General features: G+C 40.5%; 1 protein-coding gene across 1 annotated transcript in view; it reads left to right on the forward strand.

The window, feature by feature from the left end:
• The window catches only part of CRPPA (CDP-L-ribitol pyrophosphorylase A), an 83,915-nt gene extending 63,971 nt beyond the window's left edge, over positions 1-19,944 (forward strand). Inside the window, exon 10 of the mRNA XM_056857086.1 lies at positions 19,809-19,944. Coding sequence (XP_056713064.1) covers positions 19,809-19,913 — 105 coding nt within the window. The 3' untranslated portion in view covers positions 19,914-19,944. The remainder of the gene's footprint in view (positions 1-19,808) is intronic.
• Positions 19,945-20,702: the final 758 nt, after the last annotated feature.

The following is a 20,702-nucleotide window of genomic DNA, read 5'->3' on the forward strand; positions in this document are numbered from 1 at the left end:
TTCAATTTCATCCTCTTCCGTTTGGTCACTGCTTTCAGACATTTGTTTAGGACAGAGATAGGCTGTTTTGTGTTTTTATTTACCAAAATATGCAGTAGGCCAGTTTACAGATGGATTGAAACTTGATACTGAAATTTGCTGCCCGATCTCTTGCATATTTACATGGCAGAAAGCTTCATTGAATTTAGCTGAGCTTACTCTCAAGTAAGAGGCAGACTTTACATTATTTCCAAGATCGTTCAAGGAAGCTCCAGTGGCCAATTGGGAAGATGCTGATTTTGAGTAGAGGAACAGGATACTTAAGTCTTTCTCTAGTGGCCATTTATCTGTTCCAAATCCTTCAATCCAAGTGGCTTTTCCTTCTTTCAGGGTCGCACCTGGAGCTTCAAAGTGATATGCTGGCTCAAGTTTGGGGGAGGAATAAGGTGTGTAAAAAGGACCAAGAGAAAAAGCGTTAAGCATCCCCCAGCAGTCCCCTGTTCAGAATTGGCGCACTCCTGAAGCCACTTTTCATTTTAAAAAGTAACCTTTGGAACTTACAGTACATGCACTTGTAATGCGTAGTCTTTCTTTGTGCATGCCGAGGATCACAGCTGTTGTAACTTAGATGATGGCATGCACTCCCATGGCTACTGGGTCCTAGTGTCTGCTGTACGAAGTTTTGAGTTTTTATGAGAGGCAGACTGGTTAAACATCAAGTTTGAACCAACAATCTAAATACAGATGCTGAATTGGAGTGTTAGAATTAAGGATGTAAAAGTGTTTTAAAAGTTAATTTTGTTTTCACTCACATTGTGAGAATTCTGAACTGCAAGCATCCATTTTGTGAACATTACACAAATCCCTCTTGTCTCCCTTTCTCCTTCCAGCCTCAGGCAAACCAAGAGGGACTAGCCTATGTTCCCATTGAGCTCCAAACCCCAAGGAAAAACCCTTTCCTACAACCCCTTGGTTTGGGATCCAGCCCTTCAAAAGCTACCACCACGAGTTCTGTTTCTTCTCTTAACTTTAGTCTTCCCTGGATGCTCCTAATCCCCCAGAGAACTGGGATGTGACAGTAAGAGATGCAACTATGGAGCTGTGTCTTCCTCTCCCGTATTCCTTGCTCTTCCTTTACTTGTACTATGTAGCTCAGTCCTATCCAGTCAACACTAACTTCGGGTTGCATAATCTGAATGGCCAGCACTGCTCTAAACGATCAAGTCACACATCTAGTCAAGTAAAGAAAATGGATCTTTAGTAGCTAAGCATAACAGGGAAATATTCAGAAGACAATTCTTAGAGTCACATCACTAAGCAAAATAACGGGACGGTATAATGCTAAACTAAGCTTATATTTCCAACAGAGACTTTACCTTTCCCTCCTGAAAAGTGGATGCAAAAGGCTTTTGGGCAAAGACTTGCCTTCTTGATGACTTGCAAGTTGTGACCAAGGCTTGTATGTCACACTTATGACACCCCCTTGCAGCAGAGAGCTGCACCAGGCTTCCCATTTTTAACCCTCTGCTTGCAATTGAGGAGTATCTGCTTGAGACTAATGGTGGGGAGAGGGGTGCTGGCACAATCCTTCCCACTAAAACCAATTTTGTCCAAAGACTCAGATCAATAACTTTTAGGTCTTGTGGATGAGATATTAAAAACGATCCATCCTGGCATTCTGACATCAGTGCCAAATGGCTGAGCCAATTCTGGAGCTAGTCTTTGATTTTCATCTGTTTGTCAAACTGAAACTGTTATTTTCTCCTGCCTGGAGTAACTGAAAGTCACTTTTCCCTGCCTGGAGTAACTGCAGCCCTTCTTGCAAAATGGGCCTGTGGTTTATTCAGGGCATCTTTCATCCCTTCCACATCAATACATACAACCTTGAGTTTCGTATGTCATGTGTATTCTGAATTGTGTTGTTCTTGATTATCCCTGTTTCTCAAAACCAGGTTTTAAATACCTCCAAACTTAAAACACAGTTTACCAGTAGCATAACCTCTTACAAAAGTGGCAAAAAAGTAACTCTTCTTGAAAGCGCTCCAATGTTTTTAACAAATCTAATATTTCTGTTCTGGTGGTCTCCAAATGTTTTAAATAACTGGTTTAAAATTACTTGTGCTGCTACTCAACATTATTTTACCGTGTTCCTTGGCTCCTTTCTGTTCATGCCCTGATTCTTCACGGACTTCAGTGATCTGTCAGTAATATACTTTGATTGACTGAAGTTTTATTATAACAATCAAGCATATTATATTGTTTAACCCAGAACAGCATTTTGAACCCACTTGATTTGTTAATGGCATAAGGTAAAATGTAGATTATAGCTGTGGGTGGAAGGACTGCAAAGTACATTGCTCTTTGTTTTGATGTTCACTATGTAGATATGATAGCTAATTATAAAGGTGCTGAAACATTTAAAAATTGCTTAGTGTGTGAACAAATAATTATAATGTAATTAACTTTTAAAAGTACATCTTTTACTTAGATTGCAGTGGTTGAATCAGTTCTAATGATGCCAGTACATTAAGGGAAAACAAGCTGAATGCTTTCATTACTTCCTTCTGCAATAACTAGACAACTGTATTCTGTCTGAGAGGTGCAGCGTACATATTCATATAGTGGAGAAGTTGTCATGGTAGTCGTCGTCACTACACAGTGATTATTTTTATATAACTAGCAATCATTTGATAACTGTTAATTATATCTTTCTAATATCAGTGTGGAAAAATAATGGCCAAGTGGCCAATGTGTGTTCTGCGGCTTTCTTGTCTAGTGGGTGGTCATTAACATCTTTTTGAAGAAATAATTGTGCTAACTTAACGCAAACTGGAATTTGACATACTTGACATGGTGAGCTAAAACCACAACAGCAGCCAATATAATATTTTAGCTGCATGCATGTATTATAATTTTTGCAGTGATATAATTTGCATCTGTTTTTCACTAGTGAATGCTAAACAAACATTCATAATTCTCATGTTGCTTTCATCGACTCATTCCTTTCCCCAGATTTAATAGCCATTAGCTATTCATCTGCCATTTCACACTTTAAAAAGGGGGGGAGTGAAGATTAATTTCAGAGTTAAATTGATCACAGTGTACATCCAGAAGTGGGGAACCTGCCCTAAAACAAGAGATAGTTGCAAAGCTATTGACTTATATTGATCCAAATGTAACTCTCACTGTGACAAAATTTTTTTCTGTGGCTTTTAATGATTCTTCCTTTTAACTGTATACCTTAGATTTTGTATTTCTGTATGTTTGGATATTTCTGTATCACTAAACTTATTATATTTGTTTTGCTCCTGACCTGTTGGTCAACGAGCATAAAGAACACAAATAAAGGAAATAATAAAGGAAAGGAATAAAGGAAAGGAAGAATAATTTCTTATTGACGCTATAAACAGAAAGGTTGCCACATCTCTGATGCAATTCACCAATCTACTTGATAGCAGATAATACACTGTCCACTTCTCAGAAAGTGTCATTAGCTGTTTTATCCATGGAGTGATATATTTATTTCATGCAATATTATTTTGCGACCTTGTTAAAACAATGTGGGCTAAGGAGTCTACTTAATCCAGACAAAATGGGCATTCACATTCTTCTGCAATAACTTTATTGTATCTCCCTTGTGTCTCGACTGAGTCTAAAACATTACACCTTGGAAATAAAAAGCTCATCTAAATTAATGGATTTCTAACTAGCGGAAATAGTTTGGTAAGGAAAAAGTACCATTAAAAGGTATCTGGAAGAAGAGAGGTTAACATTTATGATTTGTGTCCTTAAACACTGGCTCATTCTAACAGTGTGTCTATGCATGACTAGGCTGACCATGAACTCAGCAGCCCTGCGAGACATTGGAGTCCATAGATACATTCCTGATTGCCACTAGAACTTCCTGACCCCCAAGATAAACTACTTCAACTATAAGAAGGAATGTGCTTATATTCTCTTTGTATTACTTTGCTCTCTGCTGGAGAACTGGCCACTAATAAGATGTCCTAAGCTGTGGCTATTATTTTTACTAATAATTTGGGTGCATTGTACTAAAATTTCTTTATGTTAAGGAAGTGCCTCCAAAACCATTTTTTGGGTGAGTCGAGGGACTGAACTCTTTGAGGGCAGAGTTATTTTAGCATAAGTGGGTTCAGAGTTGCAGCCGTTCTGTTTTATAGTCATCATTAAAAAGTCAATGAGTTAATAATACAGCTGATAATGACATGAAGGGGCTAAGAGTTAACTAGCTGGATTGCAAACAGGGCTTACATTAACTTTGTGGTAAAATGCCTTACCAAAGACTAGATTGACGGTCAATAGTTGAGCAATGAGTCTTTGTTTTTAATCCCTCAAGCATAAATATCATATTTCTTCATCAGTCAGCAATGATATTAATATAATTACAGCAACAGGCAATAGATCTTCATTCTAGCCTGATTATAATTATAAAAGTATTGCCAAAGTTCCTTCATTTTATATTGACAGTAGAGGTTCACTTACCTGTTAGTGCATGCATGTTGACAAGGCAGATGTTTAAAAACGTCTTTCTGTGGACATGTAAATGTTCACACTGTTTTACAAGTGGCCACCCTTGCTTTCCTGTTATTGTGACTACAGTATACATATCTGATAAACCAAATATATCTAACAGAGGCTGATTGTTAATAGCTAGCTAGATAACTTCCCTAAAAGTGTGCCTTGGCTTGCTCGTTCATGTTGTCTTAGACTATTTTTCTATAGTGTCTTTTGTCTGCTTGTGGTGCATTTTGGTCTCGATTGTGTAGCCAGATCTGCTTGGGAGCTAATGAGTGCATTGTCTAATCAAAGATAATTTACCTGGGTTGCCTTTTAGTCCACCAGCTGCTTTTATTTTATAGCATCAAATTTTTTGTACTTTTTTAGATTTTACATTATATGTTAGAGAATCACTACATTTTTCTAAAGTATAGCTATGAAGGAGTGCTCCATCGATTTATCCTTAATGTAGCACTTAAATTCTGTATTGAACATCTGCCAATTATTCACAGCCTATCTTCTCATCCCTTTTCCACATCTCAGGTTTTTTTTTGGGAGGGGGACTTAGGTTGGTGCTCCCATGGGAAAACCATCTCCCATGGAGATGAACTCCTGCCAGCCGAGGTTTCTCTCCCTACCTTCCTTAGCAGGAGGATGGTGAAGAGGCAGCAACAAAATGCCACAGTATTAAACAATATTGGTCTTCCCCATGTTCTTCCACTGGTTCTGGTATACTCTTATCTGGTAATTCTGAGTCCAAGGTCCCTTCAGAACTACCCCCCCAATTGATACAGTGGGGGATCCCACTCCAGTTTCACACCACAAGGACCTGTACCTCTACTTGGAGCAGATGTTAAGGATGGCCAATTGCCTCCAAATCGATGTCTTCTTCAACTCTGAAAGTCACCAATCCTGTCTTCAGAGCCCTGCAGCCTGAGTCTGTGGGACATGGTGTTTCCTATGGTACAAAGTCTTCTGGCAATGTCAGCAAAACTATGGCAGAAGCCTGCCTCCCTGTCAGCCTCTGGTCGGAAAGTGGAATCTATGTTAAGGGTTAAAGACAGTTCTAAGTTTTTCTTCTCCCACCTAAAAGCTAACTCTCTGGTTGTGAAATCTACCCATAATAAGCAAATATTATCACTCAGCCTCCATAGATAAGAAGGGACTCAAATTTGATAGTTTGGCTGCTCTCTCACTCAGGTTAGCCAGCTATGAGGCCATTATGAGCTGCTACCTGTTATTCCTATGGGAATGATGTCATATTTTTGGACACTCTCCCTGACAAAAACAAAAGGTTAGCCAAAGTACTGCAGGCTGAAGCCATTAAGCTTTCCAAGCAGCAGATCAATACTGCAAAGTATGCAGCAGCATTTGCCTTTAGGGGCACAGCCTCCTCCGTAGTACTCAGAAACTATGCCAGAGTGGGTTTGACTGCCCTTCCCAACCACTTCAGAGGGAAACTTGAAGACCTTCCCTTTGAGAGTGATACCCTGTTTAGCATGCAAATGGACTCTTGAGTACATTTGGAAAAGCAGGTACACCATACAGGCTGTTGGGAGTGCTCCCCTTCCACCTGCTTACATTGTAAAGGAGGCCAAAGTTGGGAAAGAAGTATTACAAAGCTTATTTGCCCAAGAGCTTCACTCTTCCTCTGTTTTTCCTTAAGTAATGAGTTCACTATTCTCTCAAATATGGGACTGAACAGTGATCATGATGATGAAAACAGAGTTGCACTTACCTGTAACTGATCTGTACCTGTGCAGATTCCAGATGTCTGCACACAACAGTGAACAACAAAATGAACCACAACAATGAGCAACAGTTACAGCAACTGTCTTTTCCTTTTTTGATCCAAAGCCATGTACACTCCTGATCCTACAGAAACTTCAATATACAGGAACCCAGGACATCAGGTAGAAAACACAGAGCTTTCTACAATAACCCTTCCAAGTCAAGTGAGAAGAGAAACTCCTCTGTATGACTATAGTAGGCCACCCTCTAGGTTGTTGCCTTCAGCACTTTGCAGGAACTTGGCAACAGTCAATTCAGAAAACTGAGTTTTGGAGATATCACCAACAACTACTCCCTGAAGCTAGAAACAAGAAGTTTATTCAGCTCTCAAATAACTCATGTCTCATTAAATATCAGCTTTTCCTTCAAGCAGTTCAATACCTGCTAGAAATAGGGTCCATAGAACCAGTCCTAGAGGACCAGGGACATTAGAAGTCTACTCAACTTTTTATAGTCCCAAAGAAAGATGGGGATGTGAGAGCCATCCTACATCTAAAAGGATTGAATTGCAGAATGAAGAGGAAAAGACTTTTGAAAGGAAACTCTCAGCTGTATTATTGTAGCTATCAGCCGAGGGAGCTGTTTGATCCCCCAACAGCAGATTTTACATGTATTTATAGACACCAGCCCAGGTAGATATTTCTTGTCAACAGAGCCACAATTGAGAATGAGGGACATGATATAATCAACCTCATAATAGTCCCAGTAAGATCTAATAACACTGGCTCAGTTGCTGGCAAGACCTGATAAAAGACTATTAATACCATTCCATGCACAACAATGGCTTATAGCCAAACAACAACAATGGCTTATAGCCATCCCTCCCAGCCTTTGAGGGAGCTTCCGTGGTGGCTAGTGACTGACTGTCTCAGGGTTCACCTCTCCAGGGTCCTCAGAAGGTGGTGGTTAGAACAGATGCTAGTGTGAGTGGGTAGGGAACCCACTCCCAAGAGGTAGTGACTCAAGACAATTGGACAGCATCAGAAGTCAAAATGAGCACTGACTTAGCAGTATGGGCAATAAGACTGGTACTTCTAGCCTTTCATGAACATCTGGATGTTCTAATACAGACAAAAAGATGTTCTAATACAGGCACACAACATGTTAGCAAAATCATATGTCCATTGGGGGGGGGGCTTGTTCAAAGTCTCCATACAGATGAAACAGAAATAACCAGATGGGCAGAACAGCTTGTGGAGTTGGTCAAGGCTGTGCCAGTAGTTGGCTCAGATTGGCTCAGCAGGAGACAGTTGTACCAGATGTGGGTCTTCAGACTAACATCAATGTATTCACATCTCTCAACAGTTGACAAGTTGTGAACTTCTTCTCCAGGAGCAGATTTGACAAAGCACAAGGTGTAGAAGCTCTAGCATGCACGTAGCCGAAGGGTCTTGCTTACATGTTTCCACCCATGAAAATCATTCCATAAAGTCGTGCAATGAGTAGAAGACCTGAGGGTGGAGGTGATCCATATTGCACCTTACTGGCCTCAGAAACCATGGTTTCCAGATCTTCTACCCTCTCAACCTCTGTAGCATCTCCCCAAGGGCAAGTGTTGCATCCTCAACTAAATCTCTTTATTCATTGAGTTCCATGACAACAATGAGCATGCTTCCAGTTATGGAGAAATTTACATTAACAGTCTTAAGAACAGAGTGTCACCCTGTGAGACAAAAAAATATCCATAAGCAAATGTGAATAAGAATAAAGTGTCTTGCTCATGCATTTTGCTCCCATACACTCTCACCTGGGTACTAAAATAATCTTTCAGAGGTCCTCCTGTGACACCAGTGGCTGAAATACGGTTGGTGCTATAAAAGAGGGGGTCATCTTAGTAGCAGCACCACAGTTTTGGAATTCACTCCACCTGGAAGTCCCTTCTGATATTTTCACTTACACAGAAATCAGTCCTTTTTGTAAGCACGGCTTTCATCAGGGATGTAAATTAAAAAAAGGGTATCTAACATGCATATTAGTGAGGTTTTTTTAACTTTCTCACAAGCAAGCTCTCTTGCTGTCTAGCTATGGGTGGTGGTGGGAAAATTACATCTGGATATTGCCGTTGTGCTTGCTTTAATTCACAACACAGAGCATGACATTCTTTTTAGATTACCCTAAAGCCCAACTAATTTTGATGGTGAATCCTTAACTAAAAACACTGAAACCTTAACTGAAAACACAAATGTACATTCTTTCACAAAGTAATTAAAATCCTTTCTTTATTTAACTCTTCACCACAAGTAAAACCACTAATCGAGCGAAAGAGGCAAACAACAAATAGGAACAAAAGTGGAAATGAGGAAAAGACAGGAACAATTGAATGAGCTCATATCTTGGTTGCTACTAGTCAGTTATCCTTGTTTTTCTACTATTAATTTAAGCACTGTAATCAATGGTGCTGGAAAAACAAAACTTTGCTTTTCAGTCCATAAAACTGTAGAGCTTTGATCATGGAACATCAAACTGCCTCTTGAGCAAATGGAAGGTCTTTTCCCAGTCCATTACTTCTAGAAGCAAAATGCGACGTATTTGGTCTTTTAGTACACAATCTTCCTCCGTCACGGCCACAACAAATGTTGCACTTGAAGTGACAGGTGTATGCTACAGTATTATTAAACCCATGTTATTTAATATTCTGTAATTTGACAGAGTTGAGCACAGCTACCTATGTGTTAGATTGTATTTTTTTTTAGGTGCTTTGTAAAAAGGCAAACCGCTGCTGATAAAATAGTAGCAAGATATTTCTCAATTTCTAACAAGGTCCTGTAGTATTCACGGTAGCTAGTCTTGTAGCTGCATTATCAGGGCACATTGGCCTACTTGGCATATTTGGACATTTGTCAAACTTAAATCCTAAACATCTTTTGTTGCCATGCATTTTTATTTTAAAAACTTCTGGAGTTTCTTCGTTGCCTTTTACAGAGTGTACTTGTAACTCTCAATACAAACAAGACACTAGAAACATTAGAAAGAAACATGACTGCAAACAAAAGATGGAACTGAAAGCCATTAGGAGGGAAAAGAAGAAATCACAGTTCTTGAGTTCATTCCATCTCCATCAATAATAACACTACATTCATAAAGTATATTCTCAAGCCCATCCTTAAATCTGGGGCGGGGAACTATGTTCAGGGTTTCTTTTTTAAGTAAAAGGAGAGCTGCTGCTAGTCTGAGTAGACCATACTCATCTTGATGAACCAACGGCCTGATTCAGTAAAAGGTGACCATGTGTTCAAGCTTTATATTCTACTGCTAGTTTCCTTTTGTCATCTACCATGCTGCTTCAATTTTCAGTGAGGAGTTATTTACTGTACTCATAACAAATATTGAATGTAATCATGTAAACCTCAGACCCCATATTCAGCTGTTGAAAACACACTGGATTTTCCATTATGTTTGTAATTCATAGTTTTTCAGGACATTGGTGAACAATATCTCAAATTAGCTGGGTATGATTTGCAGAATGAAAGACTGGATATGTTTAATTTTTGCGTTCCTAAGGGCAGGGGCAGCTCCAAGATGGAAACGGGGAGGGGAACAATAAATACAAGTATACAAGAAATTAGGTAACAAAAGGCCACAACTTTACTGATTACTGCAGATGGAGCATTGGTATAGCATAGGGTACAGATCCAGGCATAGGGCAATCGCCCTGTTGGCCTATGTAGCGATCCCCAACCTGAGTGTTGGGGGAGCAACCGGAGTTGCGAGCAAGTGGTTCCACTCAGACATAAATCTCTAAGTGGTCCCTTCGCCACCTGGGAGTAGAGCAACACGACAGCCCCCGAGCTGAGCATCCGCAGTAGGACTCCACCTCAAGACCTCCTCATGGGGTTCCCCAAAAAGGGGGAAGGCAGGCATGCAGGCGCATCTTCCCCAAATTGGATCCGGCCTAATGCAAAAACTGCCTAAGCTGTGACGAAAAGAAGCAAAACTATAACTGAACCAAGGAAGGGAGGGCAGGTCTGATGTAACCGGGAACAAGGCAGGCAGGCTGGGCAAGGGGGCCTTTTATAGGCAAAGGTGGCGGGGCAACACTAGAAGATTTTTTTTTAATGCCATAGGAGTGCACTTGTGAATTTAGGGATTTGACCAGTGCACTCCCTGGCTCCCCTGAGGTTCCCGAGGGAACACCTGTACCAGTGTCCACAAATAATAAAATTGCCCCAGGAGTATTTGGGAAGAAATCCAATGTCACCAGACTTTGCTGATAAGAGGCGGGAGTGAAGGAAGACCTAATTCCTCTTTACTCTCTTTCACTGAAGTTTGCAAACTTTGTATCTAATCTCCAGAAGTAGAAACGGATCAAACCTAAAAGGGATTCGAGCTGCAGAAATCTGTTTTTTTTCTTTTCTTACTTTGCCGTTCCCCAGCATTTCCTCTCAGCCATCTCTGATGGATTATGTATGACTGAGAAGAATGTTAGAAATAAATTCAGTAGTTATTACAAATTACTGTTTATTTCTCAAATTATTCATAGTTTGTAGGAGATAGGATTAATGGGAGATCTGAAAGACTAATAGTAAATTTAGATAAATACAGGTTATCGTATCTTCATGCTTTTGTCTAGACAGGAAAGTCCTTCATATCACACAAGATTATTGTTTATTAATTCAGTGTGTCTAAGAAACTATGGAAGACTGCATTTCTTCCTTATTTTGTTCCATAGCAAGTTTTAATGGATTGCAATTTCTCCAAAGACTTCATAGTTTGCAACATTATAGGAACATAGCTTCATCTTTTTCTCAAAATATGTAGGTCACAAACTAAATGGTATGGTAGTCATGTCAGCTTAATGTACGGATACAAGAGTTACACATGCTTTACTGTTGAAATAATTGCAGCTTGAGTTCACAATTACTTGTTCCATTTATTTTAACAAATATAATTACATCTAATGGTCTGTGCGCTGTATTCTATATGTAGCACAATTCTTGGGGAGGACTCACAGGGGGGGAAGGTAAAATGAACCTCTTCAAACTTTCTAATCCACTGCATCTAAAATAGAACACCTGTACTCTTTCATTCTGTGTCAGGAGTCCTGCAGGTACCTGGTACAAATTGTATATGTTTCTAAAAATCCTTGCATGGGTTCTGTGAATATGAGGCAGGGACCCAAGATGCTGAATATAATGACCAGGCGGGAGTTTATAGGGGTAAGCGATGCCTCAGATGCCTGGTTCCTAGGCCATACACAGCTTTAAAGATTTTTTCAAAGCAACTTTAATTGGGCTGAGAAATGATCAGGCAACCAATGAAGATCGTTTATTGATACAGTGTAGTCTACACCTGCATTCTTGGTTAAATTTTCCATACCACTTTCAAGGATAATTCCACTTACAGCACATTCCAGAGATTCTGCGTGGGGGAATGGCGGGGAAGAGCCGTGCCACCTCCTAAAGGTGTTCCCTGCATGCTGAAAAAAAGCCTTTAAGCGGGCTTTTTTGTGTGTAAAACGGGACCTTTTTGCCCCATAGACAAAAGCTAGGCTCTTCTCCGTGTTGGCGTTCACGAGGCGAAAGGGGAGAGGAAGCTGCCTAACGGCCCACCCCAGGGAAGCCTTCAGGGATGCCAGAATGCCTCCCGGGGCGCTGGCGCAGCCTTCTATGCCCGTGGGTGCCGGCGGAAGGTCCCATAGGCATCCCGGGGCGGCAGCGCCTGCTGACTGGCGTCCAGGCCTTACCGCCGGCGTTTGGGCCAGGAATGCACTGTTAGACAGCAAACCAGTAATAGAACCTGGAGGGGTGACACCATGGTTCACTGTGACCACATGTATAATATATTGTGGGTTTTTAGCTTACTAGAATCAGTCTGAATGAACATAGATCAAACTGTATGTCATGTATTTAGCAAAGAGCATTGGCTAGTAGTTGTTGGGCATGTAACTTCCTTGAAAGTACTTATGTAGGCCACAAACAAGGAATGGCCTGTTCAAATAAATATCTAAAGATTCTTCACAGATGATAAAAATAACATCAAGTCAGTATGTCCTTAAGGTAACTAGAAGAGAATATGTTAAAATGTTTTAATTAGGAAACTGGGAAATCAAATTGTCAGGAGAACAATGAGCATGATAACTTATCAGTGCATATCCTGCAGGAGAAAAGCATAATTCAGTGATATTATTTATTGGTTAATGGCCAACTAACAATTATATACTTGTGGAATGTTTTAATTATTAAAATTTATATTTCTGCTCCAACTAAAAGTACTGGTAATGAGCTAATGAGACAAGTGCATAGATCTAGTTCATGCTGTCTAAAAATACATGGGTAAAAATGTTTTAAAAGAAAGAAATTAGCTAAGAATATGAACCTCAGTTGAAAAACACATAAATATGACAACTTTGGAGTCAAACCCACCTTCTTTCTTTAGCTTCCTCTGCTTGAAGTTCATCTTGTCTGTGAACATTCTTGTGGGTAAGGTAAATTCTGGGACTTGGCGATTCTCTCTTTATAATTGTCTCTGTAGAACTAAGAGGTAGTACTTTGTATGCTTTTAAGACTGTGGAAAATGAAGGTATTGTATACAATTGACAGTGAAAGGAAAACATGCAAAAATTCTATAGTACTATTGTTCTACAATATCCTCTTTTGCAATTTGATTCATAAGCAGGTTTTGGGAAGGTAAATAGAAGTCTATGACTTCTTATGTTCCGATTATCTTGACAGAGTGCCTCACAACAAATACATAGTGTTTTTTTTTAAATTTTAGAGTTTTAATGTCCCTCTTTTTGTCATGATGGTTGTATTTTATACCTGAAGCATTACTGATAGACATATGTGAAACCATTATGATAAAATCTCCAGGTAGACAAGTTGGTCAATTTCCCTTCCTAGCTTCAGAGGGTAAACTTCCTAGCTTGTAAGAGGTTATTTCTAGTGTTTTAACCTAATTCTCCCTTGCAGTATTTAATGCCAGTGGATACATTGAATTGTTTACTCTTGTCTTTTGGATATTCTTTGAAATAGTCAAATACTATTGGAGCATTCCTTCTCTTTTGCCCTGACCTGGATAGACCAGACTAGCCTGATCTCGTCAGATCTCAGAAGCTAAGCAGGGTCAACCCTGGCAAGTATTTGGATGGGAGACCTCCAAGGAATGCCAGGGTCATGACACAGAGGCAGGCAATGGCAAACCATGAAACTAGGATGTCCTGGTGGAGGTGAGTGCTGTTGATTCTAATATAGCTACATATCTTTAAACAGAATCCTTTACTACTAAGACCACCCAATGCATTACCAAATGCATTGTACAGAATATTATCCCATTCTTAATAGCAGACCACCTCTTTGAAGAAAATAACATTTGCAGAACTTTTGATTTAGTAATACGCATCTGCCAAAATAGCTGCCAATCTAAATATAATCTTGTAAGAGATGAAGAATGCTTATAATTTTAGTTGGCATGAAAGCTGAGCTCAGCTGAATTCAGGATTCTTTCCTTTTCAGTCTCCCAGCCATTATGGCTTGACCCCAGAGAAGTATAATTTTTGAAACTAGCTCAACTTAGGCCAGCATGCAATCAGAACTCATGTTGGTGTCTTCTGATGGCCAAGTTCCATGTAGGATTTATTATGAGGTGACAGGAAAAATAATTAGTGGTGATGGAAAAGTCAAAAACTACATTTTCTGCAGTAGGAGTAATATTTGTGCAGGCAACGTGACACACTGGCATATCTGGCCTGACTTGGACTGTCCTACCGTGCTTGATCATCCTTGCATTTCAGTGTAGCGTGTTCTGCTTTAGCCTTCTGGTGGTGCCCGTTCTCTGTATTTTGCCTGATGCCCCCTCCTTTTCAACCCCTCCACTCAAATATTTAAAATGTTGCTATGTTCATTATTTTTTATTCCTATAGGGAAGAGTTTTGTTTTGGATCATAAATCAACAATTAAAAAACAACAACTGTGTGAGCCTGTTCCACATGAGTGAGCACATTTGGATTTATCAGTAAAGTTATCAAGCAAAAGTACACTTGAGTTTGTGGGGTGGTTTCCCATACAACAATTCAACACTAAAATCAGATGCAGTAACTGCACAGTTGAGTCCATCTTGAATTATAAGACATGCCTCCCCCCCCCTTTTTTTTTAAAGTAGAGTTTGGGAATCGACTTGTTGTATGACTGGCAAGTTCCCAGATTGCTTTCTCTTGAAAATTACATCCACATGGTGTGGTAAAGGTTTTGTACTTTGGTATATATGTATAGTAAACCACCCATGTAGATAACTAAAAATTATTCCTACCTAGGAAGATAGATTTTCACAACAGGATCTTTACTAAACTGGGTTAGCTGAACTACAGATTAAAAAAGGCTGGGGCTTTTTTGATGGGGGGGAGATAACTATAGAATTTAGCAATCCATAGAAAAGAACAATTGTCAGGATCACTGTCTTTGTTGTTGCAGGTTTTGCTGATGAGTAAAACAATGTGGTTTCCATGATCCATAAGCATCACACACTAGAACACCAGAACTGCAGAGGCAGCAGTGGGTGGTCGATAATGTGAGATAATTGGTATAAAATGAAAACAAGATCGCTGCTGCTTATTTAGTTTGCTTATCCTGTTGTGTGCTATGGTTTACAATATGTCTAAACCTTTCACGTATTTAAGCCTCTGAAATGCTGTGTGTTTGACTATCTGACTCCCTAAACATCGCCATGAAAATTTCAAAAAGTTTAGCATTGTACCATTGAATAAAAGGTACTCTTGTGGGCATGGAAGAAAGTTGCAGTGGACTTAATTGCCTGCATCATCTTTATCAAGTCAGTTTACACTGCTAGCTTCAATCAACAGACATTCCCGGAATTGTGGTTTTTCTATCAAAATTCCGTTAGGACCAAGTATTCACTTACAGACTCATCTATAAACAAGAAAGTCTGTTCAAACTCTTTAAGGGTCCAGAATTTTTTACAAGCCTTTTAGAAAAAAAGAGCGGAATATATTACTATTGAGGACACAGTGAAAAATGCTTTGGGTAATTGCTTTTAACCCAGAAGGTGTCCTCTTGCACTGACTATCATTTACCATGAAATGAGATGGCAGAGGGAGTACTGAGCTAATTCTAAGTTCCTCCCAAGTGCAGCTGTAACAGAGAAATTGTCCTGGCTATTTTGTCGCATGTATTCCAAATCCTCTGGTGATGGTTTGTGGTTCAAGCTTAAGTAATTGAAGACTGGAGCTCAATACTTCAAGTAGTTAGCCACCATATTAAACATGACTTTCAAGGTGAACACTACACGTACAGTACAATCCTACTCCTATCTACTCAGAACTAAGGGCCAAACTAGATCATGCATTAGATATGAGTCTGGTTGGGTCACATGTTAACTCAGGTCACACATGCCAATGGGGAACTAATATTCCCAAGTGCACTGGGGATCAATTCAAATTGAATGTTGTGGGGAGGAGGGGTTTCAATCTTCCCTCCTGTGCCATTTTCTCAAGCCGAAATGGCCAAGCTGTTTGCCCTCAATACACATACATATTGTACTGTTAAGACACTTGTACCAAAAGAAGGACAGCTCATTTCCAAACACTGCAGGAGACAAAGAAAATGATTGGGAAGGTATAGTTTTTGGTCACGTTGGTAACACTGATGCACAGACTCTTTTGTGTCAGTAATATATATTTCATAAATTATCCTGTAAGAAAAACTAGAGATTAAGGACGACATATAAGAATAACATGGAATTAACAACAATCTTGGAACAGATAAAAGCTTTGATCTAGTGCAGTTTTCCAGAGGGCTTACATTTCAATTTCAACCTTTCTTGAAGGAGCTCAAGTGACATACTCAGTATCCTTCTCCCACATGCCACCTGAACCCCTTGGAGAAAGGTTGGGACAGAAGTGACTCTGAGAAGCCCTCCTAGAACTTGAATATGTCAACTAAATGTTAATAATATTGTAAATTTGGTCAGAAAGAGAGCACCAACTTCAGAGTGAATGTTCCAGCGTTGCTTTGACTCCAACACGTCTCTCTCATTTTTATTTTTTTCCTGCAAAGAGATGGGAGAGTTTTAGATAAAGGAGAATAATTCATGAACAATTGTTTCCAAGGCTTAACTGTGATTTTGAAAAGGATTTCAAACACATTTTGGCTGGTCCTAATAATAGGTATTATGTGGCTTTTGTTTGGGGATTTTGCTTTGGATTAGTGTGGCTACCTGCAACCTCATATTTTTATGAGCATATTTTTAAAGCTACACAGAGGAGGAGACCCCACCAATTGTGATCTCTCATATGTGTGTGTGTGTAGTTCAGTTTTGGAGTATGTATACTAAAAACATATTGTGTGTATAAGCCTTTTTTTAGGTACCAGGAGTAATCCCTGTGTCTGTAGCTCTATGCAGACAACCCATCTGAGTGTTCACTCACCGCACTGGGAGGTAGAGTGTGCATGAATGTATTGGCCAACCTTCCACTATGCATTTGCCCCATGCAGACTACTCAGTGATCATGTGGAGGGGTGGGGTGAGGCCAGCACGCTCTGCCTCCTTGCACAATGAGTGAACACGTGAACTGGTCATCTGCATAAGACTTGTGAAGCACTTATTTATGTATTTATTTACAAAATGCGTATCCTGCCTTTCTGCCCTTACAAGGGCCACTAAGGCGGCTAACAATGTAAAAGATGCATGATAAAACCACTTGGTATAGAATGCTTCTGTCGTTGACTTTGTACAAGATAAATGTCAATAAATATTTGCTTTCTTTCTGCATCAAGTGCCGTATCACTTGGTTCACCATAGTCTTGCATTTATAAACAGTCATTTGTTCTCAGCTAAGTCCCCAACAATCTGGGCGGCATGTCTTTGTAATCTGTTTCTTCAGTTGGAGTTAATTTCACCGGTAGTTTTGTGGTATAAATTGTGAAACTAGCATTTGTTTTATAAAATGTGTTTCTTGCTCCATCTGCTTGCAATGCTCTGGCAGGGCAAGAAACCAAGAAGGAGGGAAAGCAACCTGGTGTGTACAAATTTGTACAAGGAGAGGGATCATTGGCCTGCATAGCCCAGCATCGTCTATGCTGTATGGGACCTCCCACCAAGTTTTTTCCAGTCTGCCAACAGACATAGTTTAACTACAGATGCCAAGTATTAGGGATGTACAAATTTTTTTAGTATGCGTTCTTTCATTTTTTTAAAGCACTTTTGTTTTCCATTCATTTTAACAAAAAACACACTTCCAGCTGTAACATTTTCTTTCTGATCTGCATGAAGGTCTTGGGGATTATAGCTTCACCCAACTTATCATCCTGGCCAAAGTTTAGACAGGTGGGGAAATGGTCCCTGGTATTCTACGCAGTTTACATTTTTGTATGGCAGAGCTGGCACAGAGAGGTGTATAGTGTCCTAAGAGTATAGTATAGTAAGAGTGCAGTATTGCCTGGTAGAAGGTGATTTGCGCCTGACCCTCTGAAGAAGGCAGATAATGGGCTCAAAGCTTTACATTTGGCATGCCAAGAAAGGCAAGGTGCCATGACAGAATAGGCTGCTGGGATTGCCTTTTTGACCACTTGTGCAGTACAGAAAAAATGCTCAGCAGAGTTGCACCGTGGGGAAAGGCAGGTGTTTGGTGGCTGTGAAGCCAGGCTTTCTGGCACTCTCGGTAAGATTAAGTGCATGATTTTGATGGGAGAAGGCAAGAAAACAGTGAGAGCTCTGCAGTAGCAGGCAAAGGCATTCAGGTGCAGTGTCAGAATGGCAGGGATGGGGAGGTTTAGTATTGGCAGCCTTAGGAGCAAAAGTGTACCTACTTCTACAGAGAGACAGCGTGGTGGAGTGGTTAAGTGCTACAGAGAGCCAGCATGGTGGAGTGGTTAAGAGCGGTGGACTCTAATCTGGAGAACTGGGTTTGATTCCCCACTCTTCCACATGAACAGTGGACTCTAATCTGGTGAACCAGGTTGGTTTCCCCACTCCTACACATGAAGCCAGCTGGGTGACCTTGGGCTAGTCATAGCTTTCGTAGAGCTCTCTCAGCCCCACCTACCTCACAAGGTGTCTGTTGTGAGGAGGGGAAAAGAGGGAGATTGTAAGCCTGTTTGATTCTCCTTAATAGGTAGAGAAAGTCGGCATATAAAAACCAACTCTTTTTCTTCTCCCTCCTCCTCCCCCCCCCCCGCCCCCAGCTTCCCCTGGCAAACATGACTGCAAGAGTAGCAGGTATTCATTCACTAGGAAGACTTTGGGCAAGGCAAGGAGAGGTTTGTGGGGAATGTCTCTTTTAATAAATACATCATCAGATGTGAGGGGATCCTTGGCCTTGAGGAGCCCCCTCAGTTTCTTCCCTCAACTATTTTTTCAGGCTGCTCAGAGCCAAAGGCAGGGAACTCCCAGTGGGAGGAGCCAGGGGTGGGGAATGCCACATTGGCTGCATGAAACCAATTTGTGTGAAGGAGAATCCTTTGCTTTCAGTTTGCACAGAGAGGACAAAGAGGCAAATGTTATAACTGCAAACACCATATCCAGCTGCTAGGCAGAAACATGGCGGGGGTGGGGGGTGGGATACACTAACCACTGAGGGAAAAGGAATGGAAAACAGGTTCCCACACCAATGTCACAGAATGGGCAGATGGACTGGGTGGGGGCTCTCCCTCTCCCCCTCTCATATGCTTTACTGTCACAGTAGTTCCTTTGTGCTACTCAGCTATGCTATTTACTCCTTTAACCTCTGCACCAGGCCCAACATCTCCAGACCAAGGTTGGGCTCCTTTGGCCCTGGCCCATGTCTAGTAAGGAATCCTGCCAACGTTTGTCCTACACCTTTAGATAGAAATGATGTGGCTCACAGAGACAGTGGTGGCACTTCTTTTAGGGTATGCATTGCCATGGTGTCCCACTGTTTATGGCCAAGCAGTGCCTGTGCACCCACAACTTTCTTATCCTTCAGTGTCTAAAGACATGTTGCTGCCACAGTCTGTCATTAGGCAACCCCGTCAACAGCTGCTTCCATGCATTGCTGCCCCTCTGCCATGAGGTTCATGGTCTGGAGGATTTTGGCAGTTGTATCATCTCATGGATTGACTCAATAAAGGAAGCCACAGCCTTCAATTTGCAAGATCTGAGCAAGGCTGTCAAAGATAGGACATTTTGGAGGACTTTCATTCATAGGGTCGCCATGAGTCGGAAGCGACTTGACGGCACTTAACACACACACACATCATCTCTCCTGATGCTGTGACTTCCATATGCTTATGAACTCTGTAGACTGCCCAGCTTCAAGAGAAGTGGGAACAAATAGAATAAGAAATATGTGGCAGTAACATGTCCCATTCCCTTTTTTTTTTTTTTTTTTTGGTATCCGAGTGATTTCCCACCCCCCTCAATTGGTTCTGTTATTAATTTGCATCTCACCAGGGCTTCATTCAGTGACTTGTGCTCCATCTCAGAGCTATGGACCCACCTTGCTATTTGTGATTTCTCTTCCCCAGAAAAGTTGTAAATACTAAATGTTTTGAATTTACTGTTTTAGGAATAGAAGGATCTGATTTAGTTATTCTTTTTCCCCCCCTCAGGACGATATGAAACTTCAAGAGACCACTGATTCAGCTGCTGCACTTATCATGGCATTAATTAGAGACAGAAATCCTGCCTTTGTTGGCCAGCTTCTAGTAGCATGACAGAGAAACGCTCAACACTTTGCCAAAGTTTCCAGCAGGCACCCTAAAGTCTTTTGCTGATTAATGAAAACACGGAATGTTTAAAGTTGCAATTACAGCCTCGTACCAGTGTGTTTTGAATGTCATTGGATATTTAGGAGGGAGGTTTTATATGAAACAGAAGTTCTTGTAAGGTGTATCGGGCTTTGTTGAATACTGCCTTGACTGCCTTTGTACAGAGAGTGTGGCCAAAATATGACAGTGTGTTCTAAGGAGTTATCACCATAGTTATTTATTTCAAAATGATGTGGACATGGTCCAGTGGAGCACTTTAAGTCATGTTTCTTCCGGTAAGAGAGATTTTAAGTATGTATTGAAAACTCCCATTTCTATATACCTTTTTCTATGGGACTCAATTCAGGACACATTTTTAGAGCTGATAGTGATTCAAACAGTGTTGCTCTTAAGACCTCTTAGAAATGACCCTTTAAAATGGAACTTCACTCCCAACATATTAAAATGGAACATCACTCCAAACGTATTAATCACTATCTGTCCGTTTGCTGTTCCTACACCTTGAGGTATGAAAAATCTACTAGTAAACGCATCAGAAGGATCATATATTTTGAGCTTATGTAGGTTACACCTATGGAATGTCATATTAGAAGTCGACTGTAGGTGCTAATCAAGCAACAGACTGCAAACTTACATAGTTATTGTCTACACGATGCATTATCTCACTGGGTTTCTTTTCCCTGAGTAATTCTATTTTTATATCTTTTTATGCATGAAGCTGATCCTCCACTGGAG

Source organism: Euleptes europaea, chromosome 11 (assembly GCF_029931775.1).
Source record: "Euleptes europaea isolate rEulEur1 chromosome 11, rEulEur1.hap1, whole genome shotgun sequence".
NCBI classification, from domain to species: Eukaryota; Metazoa; Chordata; class Lepidosauria; order Squamata; family Sphaerodactylidae; genus Euleptes; species Euleptes europaea.